General features: G+C 41.5%; 1 protein-coding gene across 6 annotated transcripts in view; it reads right to left on the reverse strand.

Annotated features, from left to right (window-relative positions):
- The window catches only part of mcf2a (MCF.2 cell line derived transforming sequence a), a 182,359-nt gene that overhangs the window by 113,774 nt on the left and 51,765 nt on the right, over positions 1-16,820 (reverse strand). For all 6 annotated transcript variants that reach the window (XM_087991850.1, XM_087991851.1, XM_087991853.1 and 3 more), the window contains exon 4: positions 12,492-12,582. In XM_087991850.1, coding sequence (XP_087847976.1) covers positions 12,492-12,582 — 91 coding nt within the window. The remainder of the gene's footprint in view (positions 1-12,491; positions 12,583-16,820) is intronic.

Here is a 16,820-nt window from a genome sequence, read left to right on the forward strand (position 1 = left end):
TCATTTCAGTGCACAACAGGATGTTGCTGGGGATGAAGCAATTCAATGATGGGAATTCTGGCCCCCACATTATAGGAAGGATGTGACTGCACTGGAAGGGGGTGCCGAAGAGATTCACCAGGATGATGCTTGGGCTGGGGAGATTCAGTGATGAAGAGAGGCTGGATAAGTTTGTATTGTTTGGAGCAGAGAAGGTTGAGGGGAGATCTGATAGCGGTGTATCCGATTATGAGAACAGAGTGAATAGGAAGGAGCTGATCCCTTTAGCTGACGGGTCAATACAAAGGGGCATTGTTTTAAACTGAAAGCAGGAGGTTCGGAGGAAATTTGAAGAAAAGCTTTTCCATTCAGGTGGTGGGTTGCTGGAACACACAGCCTAGGATGGTAGTTGAGATGGGAAATCTCAAAACCTTTAAAAATTACTCGAATGTGCTCTTGAAATGTCATAATATTCAAGGCCATGGGCCAAGTGCTGGAAAGTAGGGCTGGTGTAGGTAGGAGTGTACTTTTGGTATAGTCTCAATGGCTAAAGGGCTTTTCTGTACTGTATGATTCTCTGCCTCTAAGGTACACATTGCATCCACTGTGTATGTCTGGTGCAGGAAATGAATGTTTAAGGTGGTTAGTGCTGTGTTAATCAAGTGGCTGCTTTGTCCTGGATGGTGTCAAGCTTCTTGAGTGTTGTTGGAACTGCCCCCATCCAGGCAAGTGGGGAGTATTCCATCACACTCCTGACCTGTGCCTTGTAGATGGTGGACAGGCTTTAGGGAGTAGGGAGGTGAGTCACCTCCCACACAACTCTAGCCTCTGACCCGCTCTTGCCGGTATGTTTTTACAAGGTTAGTTCAGCAGAGTTTCCAGTCAGTGGCAATCGCCAGGCAGTTGATAGTGGGGGAGTCAGCAATCGTAATGGTGACGCACAGTGGAGGTGATGGCTGGACAGTTAATCGGAAACACAGCTAATGTCCTGGTGACCTGAGTACCATTCCCACGGTAGATGGTGGAATTTGAATTCAATTTAAAAAGAAATGTGGAATTAAGAGTTTAACGATGACCATGAAACTGTTGCCAATTGTTGGAAAAACCCATTGTTTAATGTCCTTCAGGGAAGGAAATCTGCCATCCTTATCTGATCTGCTGACATGTGACTCCAAACCCACAGTGATGTGGCTGACTGTTAACAGGCCTCTCAGCAAATAGGGATGGGTGATACTTGCTGGCCTAGCCCGGTGATGCCCACGTTATGTGAATGAATAAATAAAAATGATACTTCAAGGATCTGGCAGATGGAGTACAATGTGAAAAGACTAAATATAGAAGCATTAGATCTGAATGGTGGGAAATTGCAGTACTCTGAGAAACAAAGGGATCTGGATGCTTTAGTGCATGAATCACAAAGGTTACTATCCAAGTGACAGCAATTAATTCAGAAAATCAGATTAAACATCATTTTATTCAATGGTGGAGCAGACTTAAAAGGCCAAGTGGTCCATATTATACTCCATCTGTTCACTCAGTGTTTTTTGAACTGATTCAAATAACATTGGTAAAAGGGCTGTTACAAAAAAAAAACTAAAATAATGTTAATATTTATTGTGAAGCGAACTGAACGTAAAGGCAGGGAGATTATGCTTCAGTTATACAAGGTACAATATATAACAATAAATTGGTAAGACCACATCAGGAGGACATTACCAGGTGTCTTATTTTAGGAAAGTTGTAAACGTGTTGGAATCAGCGCAGAGGTTTAACAGCATCATTCCTGGAAATGGGTGTGTTGTCCTATGTGGAAAGGTTGAACTGGTTGAGTTTGAACCTAATTGTAGTTGAGAAGAATGAGAGATGATCTGATTGAAACATTTATAATTCTGAGGGAGCTCAACAGAGTAGGTATTGAAAGGATGTCTTCCCTCATGCAGGAATCTGGAACTAGGGGTTACATTTTCAAAATCAGGGCTCTCCCATTCAAGTCAGAGAGGGGAGGAATTTCCTCCCTCAGATGGTCTTTAATCTTTGTCAGTCTCAACCCCATAGTGCAGTAGAGGCTTGGTCAATGAAAAATTCAAGACTAAGTTAGACTGAGCCTATCAGAATGAGTCAAGGGGTAAAAACAAGGACTGCAGATGCTGGAAACCAGATTCTAGATTAGAGTGATGCTGGAAAGCACAGCAGTTCAGGCAGCATCCGAGGAGCAGGAAAATTGATGTTTCAGGCAAAAGCCCTTCATCAGGAATAGAGGCAGAGAGCTTGAAGGGTGGAGGCACCCTGCAGGCACTCTGCCTCTATTCCTGATAAAGGGCTTTTGCCCGAAATGTCAATTTTCCTGATCCTCGGATGCTGCCTGAACTGCTGTGCTTTTCCAGCACCACTCTAATCTAGAGTGAGTCGAGGGGTATGAGAGGCAGCAAGAATGTGGAGTAAAGGCCAAAACCAGATCAGCCATGATCGTTCGGAATGGCTTAGCAGATTTGAAGGGCCGAAAAACCTCCCACTGCTACTCCTTTCATGTTCTTGCACTGTCATAATTTTGAATCCCTCCATCAGGTCTCCCAGCAACATCTTCCATTCTCTGGTAAATAATCCCAGCTTCTCCATCTCTCCAAATAACACCCTCTACATTCTGGTCAAATTCCTTTGTACATTATCTAAGGTTTTGACATCATTTTATAAGTCTGATTTTTGTTTTGTTGTTAACCATTTACAGGACATTGCTGGCTAGTCCAGCATTTATTAAAAACTGAAAAAACCGTGGATGCTATAAATCAGAAACAAGAACAAAAATTGCTGGAAAAGCTCAGCAGGTCTGGCAGCATCTGTGGAGGGAAATCAAAGTTGACATTTTGGGTTGAGCTCTGGGGAAGAGTCACATGACCCAAAATAGTAACCTTGATTTCTCTGCACAGATGCTGCCAGACCTGCTGAGCTTTTCCAGCAATTTTTGGTTTTGTTCCAGCATTTATTGCTTATCCCTAATTGAGGGTCAGCTACATTGTTATGGGCCTGGATATGATACTGGTTTGGAACTAAACAACTCAACGAAACCCTTTTTAATCGTAGGAACATAGAAACATGGAAACTAGGAGCCAGTGTAGGCCATTCAGCCCTTTGAGCCTGCTCTGCCATTCAACATGATCATGGCTGATAATCCAACTCAGTCGCCTGATCCCATTAGCCATAAGGACAACGGAATCTTCTTATAGAGTAAATAAAATTGCAGGTTGAACCTGGGTAAATTTCTGGTACGGTTCTCACTAGATTATGTTCAATTCTGTGGAATTACCTTCCCTAAAGGGCATTAGTAAACCAGATGAGTTTTCTCATGTAATTGTTTCCTTCCCTAAAGGGCATTAGTAAACCAGATGAGTTTTCTCATGTAATTGTTTCACAGTCATCATTGGACTCATACTTCCAGTTTCCTCATAGAGTCATAGAATCACATATGGCACGGGAACAGACCCATTGGTCCAAATTGTCCAGGTCAATCAGATATCCTATATAAATCTATTCCAATTTGCCAGCATTTATTTGGCACATATCCCTCCAAACCCTTCCTTTTTCATATACCCATTCAGATGCCTTTTAAATGTTCTAATTGTAGCAGCCTCCACCACTTCCTCTGGCAGCTCATTCCACACACATACCATCCTCTGTGTGAAAACGTTGCCCCTTAGATCCCTTTTATATCTTTCCCCTTTAACCCTAACCTTATGCCTTCTAGTTTTGGACTTCTCCACCCCAGGGAAAAGACCTTGTCTATTTACCCTATCCATGTTGCTCATAATTTTATAAACTTCTATAATTGAATTCAAATTTCACCATCTGCCATTGGAGAATTTGAACCTGGGTCTGTAGAATATTACCTGGTTCTCTGCACCATTAGCGCAGCAATAGTGCACTTCCACAGAATTGAACATAATCTAGTGAGAACCGTACCAGAAATTTACCCAGGTTCAACCTGCAATTTTATTTACTCTATAAGAAGATTCCGTTGTCCTTATGGCTAATGGGATCAGGCGACTGAGTTGGATTATCAGCCATGATCATGTTGAATGGCAGAGCAGGCTCAAAGGGCTGAATGGCCTACACTGGCTCCTAGTTTCCATGTTTCTATGTTCCTACGATTAAAAAGGGTTTCGTTGAGTTGTTTAGTTCCAAACCAGTATCATATTAAGTTAAAAAAAGTATTATGTTCCACTTCCTACGCAGCCATTTTGCAGACATTGTGCCAACGATTTAGCAATTAGAATAAATGCGGTTACTGTCATCTCTGGGCTTTATTGGTTGCAGGTTAAGGAGGAATTTTCTATTTATTGTCTCCCTTTTGACTGTCTCCCAGGTGACGCATGGAGGAGAGAAGAAGGTAGAGAAAGTGTCTGTTATAAAGATGCTATGAATGTGGAGTCAGTTAGTGGATGGCTGGTTCACAATGCAATATGATGCCAGCAAGGTGGGTTCAATTCCTGCTCTGGCTGAGATGATCATGAAGGACTCTTTCTCTCAACCTCTTCCCATACCTGAGGTGTGGTGACCCTTAGGTTAATCCATGACCAATCATCTCTCTGTAATGAGAGAGTGGCCCTATGGTGACTTTACTTTATGAATATGAAACCTTCTGATCTGATCTTTCTCCACCTACAAGCTTATTTTCCCATAGTCTGAGAGTTGTTAGTGTTTTTTTTTGAAATATTTGATCTGTTTTCTAAATGTTTTTATATCAAGATGCGCGAAGTTGGGAATGAATGGCTACTTGGCAGCGGGTTTGCACAGAGTAATATTCCATTCACAACTATAATAACAATTGAAAATGATTAATTGGATCTGAAAACTTAAAGGTGCTGTTAGCATCCCGCTGGGATGTGGACTGCATAACAATCTCTGCGTAAATGCCATAAATAATTGCCCAGATTAATCACCTATTGCAAAAACAGAAATAATTACATAATGCTAAAAATGGATTTCTGCCAGTCAATCCACTGTTGACAATTGTTAAAGAATGATGGCTAGGACACTTGTTTCATTTTATAACTAGTGTTATGGACCAGACCAAAACCCCTCAAAATAAATTAACAAGATAGCCTAGGTTTCTCTTATTTAAAAGGTAAGTGTAAGGTATCGCATTCCAGATGCAGTTCAATTGGTCAAACTATTGACTTTAAACAAAACCCATGTCATTTTTAGACTACAGTCAAAATACAGAAGTCATATACAGGAAAGAAAAGAATTGAAATGCTTCACAAAATAATATGTATATTAACTACTACTCATTAACTGTTCCAATATAGTAACATCCCATAAACACACCCTTAGCAAAAGGCAAATTCAGTAAAATAATTCTCTCACATGCAATTCTAACAGCAGGTAGAAAACCCCAGCTTTTAGCTGGACAGAGAGAGGAAAAAAAAGCTACTACTTAAGCTGGAAGACCCCAGCAATAGTGGAAAGCTAAAACTGAAATTCCTGGTTCTGTAGGAGCTTGCCCCCACCCATTCAGGCTGCTTCTATTGTTCCAATTTTTAAAACAAAAACCAAGGCCTCACAAGCTGTTTACTTTAAAGGCTTTGAGTAGATTACTCTCCATCTATCTCAACCTTTCTTCATAAAAAAAGAACAAGACAAAATACATCTCTTAAAGCCATATATCATCACACTAGTCACTTGAGGATATATATTTGGATCATTGCTCTCTTTTACCATTTGCACCTCCTCTGTACACACCTTTTCTCTTGATTTTCCCCATTTGCCTTACACCACGTAATGTTTAGTCATTTAAGAACATACCCTCCATCCTATCATAGAGCCTTCACTTTCATCTTGTTGATGACGTCCCCCTGACCTTTTGCTTGCTCAGCACCGATTACATCTCCTACTTTTCTCATTTCTGGTGTGAGGGCAATGACCTAAAATATTAACTTTGTTTCTCTCTCAACACATATCAAATCTGAAAGCAGCATTTTCTGTTCATTGATAATGAAATAACCCAGCCATATCTATTGCACTTAGATTAGCTCCAAACTTAACCAAAACCAGCCAGAAAGAAGAGTGTTGGAGTCTAGTTTACACCCCCCTCAAGATTTGACTTAATTTGTGTGAATGAATGGTAAAATCATGCTTTAACACTAAAATATTCTATTCTGCAGATTGTGTTGGATTAAAACCAGCTGTTATTGATCAATCACACCCGTTGGGTTCCTATGATGCAGAGTTGAACTGTCACAAATGACTCCAAAGTCTTGTCTCTGACCTTTGAACCTCTCCATCATCAGTAAAGTGATGGAAGGGGTCATCAACAGTGATATCAAGCAACACCTGCTCAGCAATAACCTGCTCAGTGATCATGATTTGGAGATGCTGGTGTTGGACTGGGGTGTACAAAGTTAAAAATCACACAACACCTGGTTATAGTCCAACAGGTTTAATTGGAAGTACACTAGCTTTCGGAACGACGCTCCTTCGTCAGGTGGTTATGAAGGAGCAGCGCTCCAAAAGCTAGTGCTTCCAATTAAACCTGTTGGACTATAACCTGGTGTTGTGTGGTTTTTAACTCTGCTCAGTGATGTCCAGTTTGTGTTCTGCCAGGGGAACTCAGCTCCTGACCTCATTAACATTATGGTTCACCGGGCATCACAGCTGGGTCCGTAGTGGATCGCCTAGTCACCGCCCACTTTAATTCCCTTCCCACTCTCTCTCCGCTCTCTCCGACATGACCATCCTTGGCCTCTTCCATTGCCACAACAATAACCAAAATGTAAATTGGAAGAACAACACCTCATCTTACGCCTCGGCAGCCTGCAGCCCTGAGAGGACTCAACATTGAGTTCTCCAATTTCAAATAATCTCCCTCCCATCCCAGTCCCTCCCCCTCACTTCCACTGCTCCCTGCCACCAACCGGATTCATTCATTCCTGCAGGTCATACCCTTTACCTGTCTTCACCTGTCCCCACTTCACCACCCTGCCTCCGCCTCCCCCTTTATCTGCAGCTCCCCCTACACCCACCCCCAGTCCTGAAGAAGGGTTCCACCCGAAACGTCGACTTCCCCACCTCCTGATCCCGTCTCCTGTCTGTCTACTTTGGGTTCCAGTATCTGCAGCTTTTTTGTCTCAGACCTCATTCCAGCCTTGCTTCAAACATGGACAAAAGAGCTTAATTCCAGAGGGGAGGGGAGAGTGATGCCCCTTGACATTAAGGCTGCAGTCAAATGAATGTGGCATCAAGAAGCCCTGGAATCAATGGGCATCAGGAAGAAAGGGACTGAAGAAGAGTCACTGAAGCTGAAAAATGCACTCTGCTTTCTCTCCACACATGCCGCTGGACCTGCTGGGTTTTTCCAGCAATTTCTGTTTTTGTTTCCGATTTCCAGCATCTGCAGTTCTTTGGATTGGATTTGGAATCAATGGGAATCTGGGTAAAGCTCTCCACTAGTTAGAGTCATACCTGACACAGAGCGTGGTTGGTGGAGGTCAGTCATCTCAGCTCTAGGACATCTCTGCAGGAGTTCCTTAAGGTAGTGTCCTAAGACCAACCATCTGCAGCTGCTTCATCAATGATGTTCCCTCCATCATAAGGTCAGAAGTGGGGATGATTGCTAATGATTGTACAATATTCAGCACTCCTTAAATACTGAAGCAGTCTATGGTTCAAATGCAACAAAATCTGGACAGTATCCAGGTTTAGGCTGTCAAGTAACAAGTAACATTTGCTTGGATGAGTGCATCTCAAACAATACTCAAGAAGCTTGATACCATAAACAAAGTAGCCTGCTTGATTGGCACCACATCTACAAACATCCACTCCCTCCACCACTGAGGCTCAGTAGCAGCGTAACCTTAACCCGAACCCTAATGCTATCGACAAGATGCATTGCAGAAATTCAACAAAGATCCTTAGACAGCACCTTCCAAACCCATGACCACTTCTATATAGAAGGACAAGGGCAGGTGACACATGGGACCACCTCCACCCTCCAAGGTCCCCTTCAAGCCACTACCATCCTGACTTGGAAACATATCGCTGTTCCTTTGTTGTCGCTGGGTCAGAATCCAGAAATTATATCCCTAAGGGCATTGTGGATCAACCCACAGCACATGGACTGCAGTGATTGAAGAAGGAAGCTGACCACCACCTTTTCAAGGGCAGCTAGGGACTGGAAATAAATGTTGATTCAGCCAGCAATGCCCACATCCCACAAGTGAATAAAAAAAACTGAATACATTTATTGCTTGTTCTTTTTCTTGGTCTGTTGGCATGGTTTCCACCCAGATGCCCTGGGCAGGTGGTGGTGAGCTGTCTTCTTGATGATCAATGTTGGTAGTGATCTCCGTGATATAATCAGACTTCCTGAAGGATACAGTGATAAGAATCCTGAACAACATGGTGGCAGAGTTGGAGGTGTTGGTGTCACCCCACTATTCTCTTGCCCTTCCCAGCAGTAAAGGTACAGAGGAAGGATTGAATGTTGAATGTGGAAAGGCAAGGCTTCCAATTGCATCTTCTCTGGTCCCAGCTTTCTACATTTTCTATGAGCATTTCCTTTTGTCTTGTATGTTGAACTGATTTTATCACTGAATCCTGTTGCTCTCCATCCTAACACGGTAGCCACTGCATATTATCTACCCTCTTTCCTGGTTCTGCATTTATTTTAAACACTTTCTGCCTACAACATCATATTGTTCCATTCAAAAATTATTGTCCTGCAATATTGTCTCTCTTCACAGATGCCACTTAACTTGCTAAGTGTTTCCAGTATTTTTTTGTTTTCATTCCAAATATATTGTTTTCACATGATGGTAACTTTACTTTTTTAAATTTCAAATATATTGTCTTAATTAAATCCCATGGAAACCTTGGACTACAATTAAACATTAAACAACAGTGGAAGTTAATTAACAATGTCACCTAAACAAACTTTCCTTCAACCCACACCAGCCACAAGTTCCAAGCTAGCTCTAAGGTTTTCATTTCATGTTACATAAACTGAATTGGAAACAGAGGGGACAATCAGACGAGGGCGGAGATGGTCTCCTGGCTAAATTGCCATATGGGAAACAAAGGTTTTATAGGCCTCAGTTTTGGTCGATGATAATTGGTTCAAGTCCTAGACAAGGTATTTTCCTTTGGGAGTGGATGAGTCCAGAACTAGAGGGCATAGGTTAAGGTGAGAGGGGAAAACTTTAAAAGAGAACCAAGGGGCAACTTGTTCATGTGTATGGAATGAGCTGCCAGAGGAAGTGGTGGAGGCTGGTACAATTGCAACATTTAAAAGGCATGTGGATGGGTATATGAATAGGAAGGGTTTGGAGGGATATGGGTTAAGTGCTGACAAATGGGACTAGATTAGGTTGGGATATCTAGTCGACATGGACGAGTTGGACTGAAGGATCAGTTTCCGTGCTGTACATCTCTGTGACTCTATGACACTAAGTCCTGCTGCAGAACTCAGTACAGTATTGAGAGAGGGCTGCTCAGTCAGAGAGCCGTTGTCTTTTGGCTGGAATATTAAACTGAGGGCCTATGAGCCCTCTCAAATGGATGGCAAAAGAGATCTTGCTGGTGTCATCAGTAATATTTGCATTTGGATAAGTATCACAAAAACAGACCATCTGATCATCATCAATGCTAAACTTCAAAAGTACTAAATCAGCCTAAAACATTTTGGGATGTATAAATGTAATCCTTTGATTCAACCAGTTGAGGGAATTGGAGAAGCATTTCCAGATTATGTGTTCCACTATTAGCTCTGTGTTCTTATCTTGTACCTGTGCCGTATTTCAGGAGGGTATAAGGCTGTGGGAGAGGATACCAAGAGGGAGAGGAGTTAATGCTTGAAGGGAGGAAGGAATTGGCAGTCAGGGGAAAGGGAATGTTCAGTCAGCACATGTGGTAACAAACAAGATAAAGGGAAGCAATGGATGTAATATATTTGGTTTTCACACAATAGGCTTTTTAATAAGAGCCTATGGATAGTATAAGCATGGTTAGAGGATTGGCTGATCAATAGAAGACAGAGTATTGCATTTTCAGAATGGCAGCTTGTGAAAACTAGCTCACAATTATTTACCATATAGATTCATGACTTGGATGAGGAAAGTGAATGTATTATTAGCAAATTTGCAAAAGACACAAAAAAAGGTGCAAAGGCAAGTAGTGAGGATAACATAAAGAGCCTTCAGAGTGACACAAACATGTGAAGTGAGTGTGCAAAAAGATGGGAGATGGAATATAATGTTGGAAAAAAAACTGAGGTAATGCACTTTGGCAGGATGAATAGAGGAGCTGAATATTATTTAAATATGAAATTCTGCAGAAAGAAAAGAAATTATCAAAACTACCATCCAAGTTTGGCAGATAATAGAGAAAATAGGTAATTGGGAAGGCAAATGGAATATTGGTCTTGACTTCAAAGGAAATGAAAAACTGTACAAGCTACTAGTCATACAGGGGCACTTATCTCAGAAAAGATATACTGGCATTGGAGGCAGTCCAGAGGTGGTTTGCTTGGCTGAAATCAACTATGGAGGGACTGTTTTCTGAGGGCAGATTGTCTAGATTGAATTTGTCAAAAGTGAGGACTGCAGATGCTGGAAACCAGAGTCTAGATTAGAGTGATGCTGGAAAAGCACAGCCAGTCAGGCAGCATCTGAGGAGCAGGAAAATCCAGCAGAGGAGATGACCTGGGGGTTGCAATGAGAGAGAGAGACTCACTGAGATTTTTGTGGAGAGAGGAGGAGAACTTCTTTAAGGTAGGCATCCTCGCAAGAGGATTCGCAGTAAGGTTAAAATCAACTAGGCAAAAGTGGGGACTGCAGATGCTGGAAACCAGAGTCTATATTAGAGTGGTGCTGGAAAAGCACAGCCGGTCAGGCAGCATCCGAGGAGCAGGAAAATCCTAGATTGAACTTGTACTTGTTGGAGTTTAAAAGAGAGAGGTGACCTTATTGGAACAGACAAGATTCTTAGGGGGACTTGACAAGGTAGATGTGGAAAGATTGCTTCCTCGTGGAATTGTCTAAGGCCAGAAGGTATAATCTCAGAATAAAGGGTCACACATTTAAGGCAAAGCTGAGGAGGAATTTCCTCTTTCTGAGGACAGTGAATTTGTGGAATACTTTACTGCAGAGGGTTGTTGAGATTGGGCCATTAAATATGTTTAAGGCTGAGACAGACAGATATTTATTCAGTTGGAGGAGCAAGTGTTATGGGAAAGGGCATGAAAGTGGAGTTGAGGACTGTCAGATCAGCCATTGAATGATGGAGCAGACTCAGTGGGCTGACTGGCCTCTTTCTGCTCCTACATCTTATGGTCTGATCATCAACTCTGTTCAAACAGCCCTCAATTTGAAACCTTCAGCAATAGTGGAGTGAGAATTGACAACAATCAATGTCACCACAGCCAGGAAGCTCAGATCAGTCACCTTCTCCTGCCAAATGTAAACTTAAAATCCAACACAATATCCTCAAACAACATCCACAGTCACCATGGAGAAACCTGCTTCAGACCTGTAGCTGCCTGGATCAATGATCCACAATTAGTCTCAGTTTTTTGGGAAAAAACTTTCAGTCCGGCCCAATTACTCACTCCCCACATTTAGAATGCACTAGTAAAGCTGTTTTTAAGTTCACTGAGAAAGTAAGGATTTTGTTTGGTTGAATGGCACCATATCATTTCCAATTGGGCAATGACGTACAAAGTCAGATAGCCAAATGTCCATGATTTAGTCCATGTTTAATGGATTTTGAATCATATTGTATTCCCAACAATTTATTGATATTCCTAAGCAACTGATCATCACAAATGAAAGGGACATGATATTTCAGACTGTCATTGCCAGCACTTAGTGGGTCATTCAGTATATTCAAGAACGACAGAAGGTTGTGTGCACAGCCCAGACCATCACAGGAACCAAACTTCCATCCATTTACTCTGCCGCGGAAAAGCTGTCAACATCATCGAAGACGCCTCCCATCCCGGTAACGATCTCCTACAACCTCTTCCATCAGGCAGAAGATACAGAAGCTTCAGCACACGCACCAACAAGTTCAGGAACAGCTTCTTCCCTGCTCTCTAACTTCACATCATGCTGATCTTGCTTTGTGCAGTGTATGTCTCACTCTGTCTGAGCTCCCTATAATCTGTATGTCCTTGTTTACTGTAATCTGTCCGTAGTGCTCACGAACAAAGCTTTTCACTGTACTTAGGTACACGTGACAATAAATCAAATCAAGACTGAGACAGACATTTTTAATCAGGAAGCAAGATAAAGGGCTATGGGGAAAAGGCAGAAAAGTTGAGCTGACGATTATTAGATCAGCCATGATTGCATTGAATAGCTGTACAGACTCAAGGGGGGTGAGAAACTGTCCCCTTTATAGTCACATCCTGCAACAACTGCCTGGGTGCTGCTTGTTCTTACATCAGACGTTAAAGTAGCCAATACAGAAAGAGTCCTATTCATCACAAGCACTGAAGAGTGAACTGAAAATGAATTACACACCGCAATCTGGACCAGAGCTGCTTTGATGGACGTCCACGTATCCAGGCGCCTGTCCAAGATAATGATGAACTTGATTTCCGGTTTGTGAACACTGTGAATAGAAAAAAATGAGAAAACTGTCAAATAAGCTGAACAACAATTAATACAAAATACAGAAGATGGTGTCAAACAAACCCTCTCATGAGGGCTCTTCCCAATTCAGCTAATGAGTCTAAATGTCCAGAGCTATAATGAACCTGAACTTCACCTCATGGTCCATAGGCTAGTGAGTCTGTGGAATTCTTTGCCCAGAGGGCTGTTGAGGCTGGGATGTCAAGTATAGTACATAGTTGTTAAGTCGTTCAAGGCTGAGATAGATTTATAATCAGGGAGAGAACCAATGGTTATGGGGAAAAGGCAGCAAAGTGGAGCTGAGGATGATCAGATCATAGACGGGCAGAGCAGTCTCAATGGCTGATTGGCCTACTTCAGCTCCTAAGTTTTGTGATCTTTTGGCCACATGTTGAACCAACAATGTAACTCCATCTAATTTTGTATTCCATACTTTGTCCTTTATTTGAAAAAAACTTTCAAAGTTCCAAGAGCAATGAGATAATAGCCAGATCATTTATTTTAAGTGTTGTTTGAAGGTTAAATATTGACACAGAAAAACAGGGTGCTCACCCTTGCTCTAAACCAGTTGATGGTTTATTATCTCATCTGAAACATGGCGCTCCCAATAGTATGGCACTCCCTCAAATGTGATCAGTGCAGCCTGGTGTGATTAAAACTCACGATCCCTGTGTCACATGGACCTGTAATCCAGAAACCCAGGGAATGATCTAGAAACATGGGTTCAGGTCCCACTCCAGAAGCATTTTAATTTAATTTAAATATAAATGACATTAATAAATCTGGATTATAAAGGTAATATATAATGGGGTTATGACAAGTATAACTGATTATTTAAAAAAAACTGGTTCACTCATGTCCTTTAGAGAAGGAAGTCTGCCATCCTTACCCAGTCTGGCCTACATGTGAGTCCAGACCCACAGCAATGTGGTTCACTGCTCTCTGAAATGGCCAAGCAAGCTTCTCTGTTCAAGAGTAATTAACGATTGATTAAAGATTAAAGATGCTGGCCTTGTCAGTGACACCCACATCATGAGAAAGAGGACAATAAACTAAAACTATTGAAACATAATAATTCAGAAACTTGGAGATTGAAAAAAACCAAGTGTGGCTACTTGACTGCTAGGTAAATTGTACACTGGGAAACTGGGTTTTGTTGTAACTATGTGGTGGCATTGCTCTGCATCTGTTGCCCGTGTCTTTCAAGATGCCAGAGATCATTGGTTTGGAGGATGCTGTTGAAGTTTAGCTTCCCTAATGAATCCAGGATAAAAACATAAGAAATAGGATTAAGAGTAGGCTATTCGGCCCCTCAAACCTGCTCCATCATTCAATAAGATCATGGCTGATCTGCTCCAGGCCTCAGCTCCTCATAGCCTTCAACCTCCCAATATTTTAAAATCTACCTCCTCTTTCAATACTTTCAGCGATCTATCCTCCAAACTCTCTGGGCTGGAAAATTCCAGACATTTCCTACTCTCTGGCAGAAGAAATTCCTTCGCATCTTCATCTTAAAGTAATATCTCCTTTTTCTGTAACTACGTCCTTTCGTTTGTGGTCCCCACACTAGTGGAACCAGCTTCTCAACATCTAGCCTGTCAAGCCCCCTCAGAATTGTGTATGTTTCAATAAAATCACTGCTGTTCTTCTAAACTCTGATGTGTAAAGGCTTAATCATTCTTTAAACATTTAAACATTCTTTATAAGTCAACCCCTTCACCGAGGAATGAACCTAGTCAATTTATTTTGAACTATCTCCAATGTCAGTCCATCCTTTTCTAAATACAGAAACGAAAACTACACAGTATTCCTGGAGTGGTCTCATTAACACCTTGAACAGCTACAGTAAGATAGCCCTATTGTCAGTCACTCTGTTCTGTCCAGAGTACATCTCTGAATCTGAGTGAGGCTTCAAAGGGACAATGTTTAAATCACAGTATTGTGCAATAACACCTGAGAGGCTCTTACCCTGTTAAATAAGGGAGTTTCATTCACCAACACTATTCTCAATCTTGCTTGGAGCAATGCTGTAATTGAGTATACCAGGATCAGATCAGAGTGGTGTTGGAAAAGCACAGCAGGTCAGGCAGCATCCGAGGAACAGGAAAATCGACGTTTCGGGCAAAAGCCCTTCATCAGGAATATACCAGGATCAGTCAGGGTGCAGAAATAAGTTATCATACATATGATCCTGAACACAAATTGAATATCTGGCATCCTCTCCAGGCTGAAAGCGAAACCTAAGCTAAGCACTTCTGTACAGAATTACAATATGCTGATGAAGCATTCGGGCTTAACCTGAGAAAAAACTGTAACAGATAGTGGACATATTCACCAAAGTCAAGGACAGATAGGGACTTGCCCTGAGCACCAGCAAAACCAATGTTTCTGAAGAGCTTGCATCTAATATATCAAAATGCAATGTCTTCCACTGACATTCTAGGTGAAACTGGCAAAAAAAAGAGTCTCAATTCCTAAATTTTGGAAGCTATCTATCCCAAGAAAAACTGGCATTGGTAAGAGGTACTCACCCTTATCCAATATCTATCTCAGCCCATGGTGCATCATCTACACAAACCTTCCAAAACTGTGATCTCAGGCTCCAAATTAGAATCAGACACAACCAAGCAAAGACTCTCCATATATATCTCTTCAGCATGGAAGCCTGGATAACTTATAGACACCGTATTGAGGCCCTAAGACAACATTACTAACATTATCTCAAAGGATCTTGTGAATGAGGTGGGTGAACAAATAAAACAAGCAACGATGTCCTCCAATAGACACACCAGCAATTCAATTTGTGTTCAGGATCATATATGGAGAGAATCTACCTTAAGCAGATTAGACAGACCAGATGCACCAATAATTGCCCCTATTTGTCACTGTCTCTGATTAAACTGTGTTCTGCATTATATCCTTTAGAAGGCAGGGTTCAACGGACAGATAAAGTCATAACAGATGGCTTCACGCTTACATGTTCCTGAAGGTTCTTGCTACTTCTAAGAAGAAATGCTTGGGCCTGCCTTGTCTGGTTAGGTTGATTTTTCAATGGAAACGCTATTTGTGGATGAGGAGATTTTGAGTACGAGACAAAAATAAATCACAACAATATTGCCTTTAATTAAGTGTAATAAAGTGTAATTGTCTTTGTTCGGTCACACAAATCTTAAGTATTGTTGAAGACAGAGACATGTTGAAGGTTTTAATTCTGTATTCATCAGGAGATTTACAACACCAATGATAATGGGAACAAAATTTGGTATTGTGTGAGAAGAGGATGCTGATTGGTTGGGAAACGGACTCTGATTGGTGGATGCACTGCCATGGACTGTACCCATTACACGATGACTGACAGTTAACTGGCAGACTTGTTTATATTGAAACCAGGCAGGCTAAATCTACTTGGTCAAGGCATTGCTCTGAGGAATAAACCAGAAATTAGCTACCACATAATTTGTTAGACTGAAACTGACACAATGTTCTTACTACCAATGAAAAAAGGGCCCTGTACATCTATCTTTGCCTTAAATAATTCTTTTAAAAAGAAGACCCTCTAGATTCTCTCAAAAGAGGAAACATACTCTTTCCATCCACTCTGTCAAACCTCCTCAGGGTCCTAGAATCAAATCATCTCGTACTGCTCCAAACTGCAGCAGATACAAACCTGGCATCCCAACCTTTCCTCATAAAACCAATCCGCTCATCCCAGGTATTAGTCTAGTAAACCTATGGCCTGCTTTAAATATATTTAAATACTTATACAAAGCTATACTGTCTACAATATTCCAAGTGTGGTGTCATAAGTGTCCTGAAGCAGAAACTCACTACATTTGCATTCATTTCCTCTTACAGTACACAATGATGTAATATTCGCTTTCCTGATCACTAACTGTCCCTGTATGCTCTCCTTTTGTGATACATGTATAAAAACATCCAGATCTCTGCATCTCACAGTTCTGTAATCTCTCACTATTTACATAATATATATTTATTTTAGCTCGACCTGGAAAAATTGACAATTGAACAGTTTGTCACATTCTACTCCATTTGTTCACTCACATAACTCGTGTGCAGTCCTTTATAGCCTTCTGTGTCCCCTTCACAACTTACTATTGAACATACCTTTGTGTCATCAGCACACTTAGCCCCCATACCTTCATCAAAGCTCATTGATGTAAATTGTAAATAGACAAAAGCATGGCACAGATCCCTGTG

This window comes from Chiloscyllium plagiosum, unplaced genomic scaffold (genome assembly GCF_037043375.1).
Source record: "Chiloscyllium plagiosum isolate Xiang-an unplaced genomic scaffold, Cpla_swu_hap1 HiC_scaffold_11, whole genome shotgun sequence".
Taxonomy (NCBI): Eukaryota; Metazoa; Chordata; class Chondrichthyes; order Orectolobiformes; family Hemiscylliidae; genus Chiloscyllium; species Chiloscyllium plagiosum.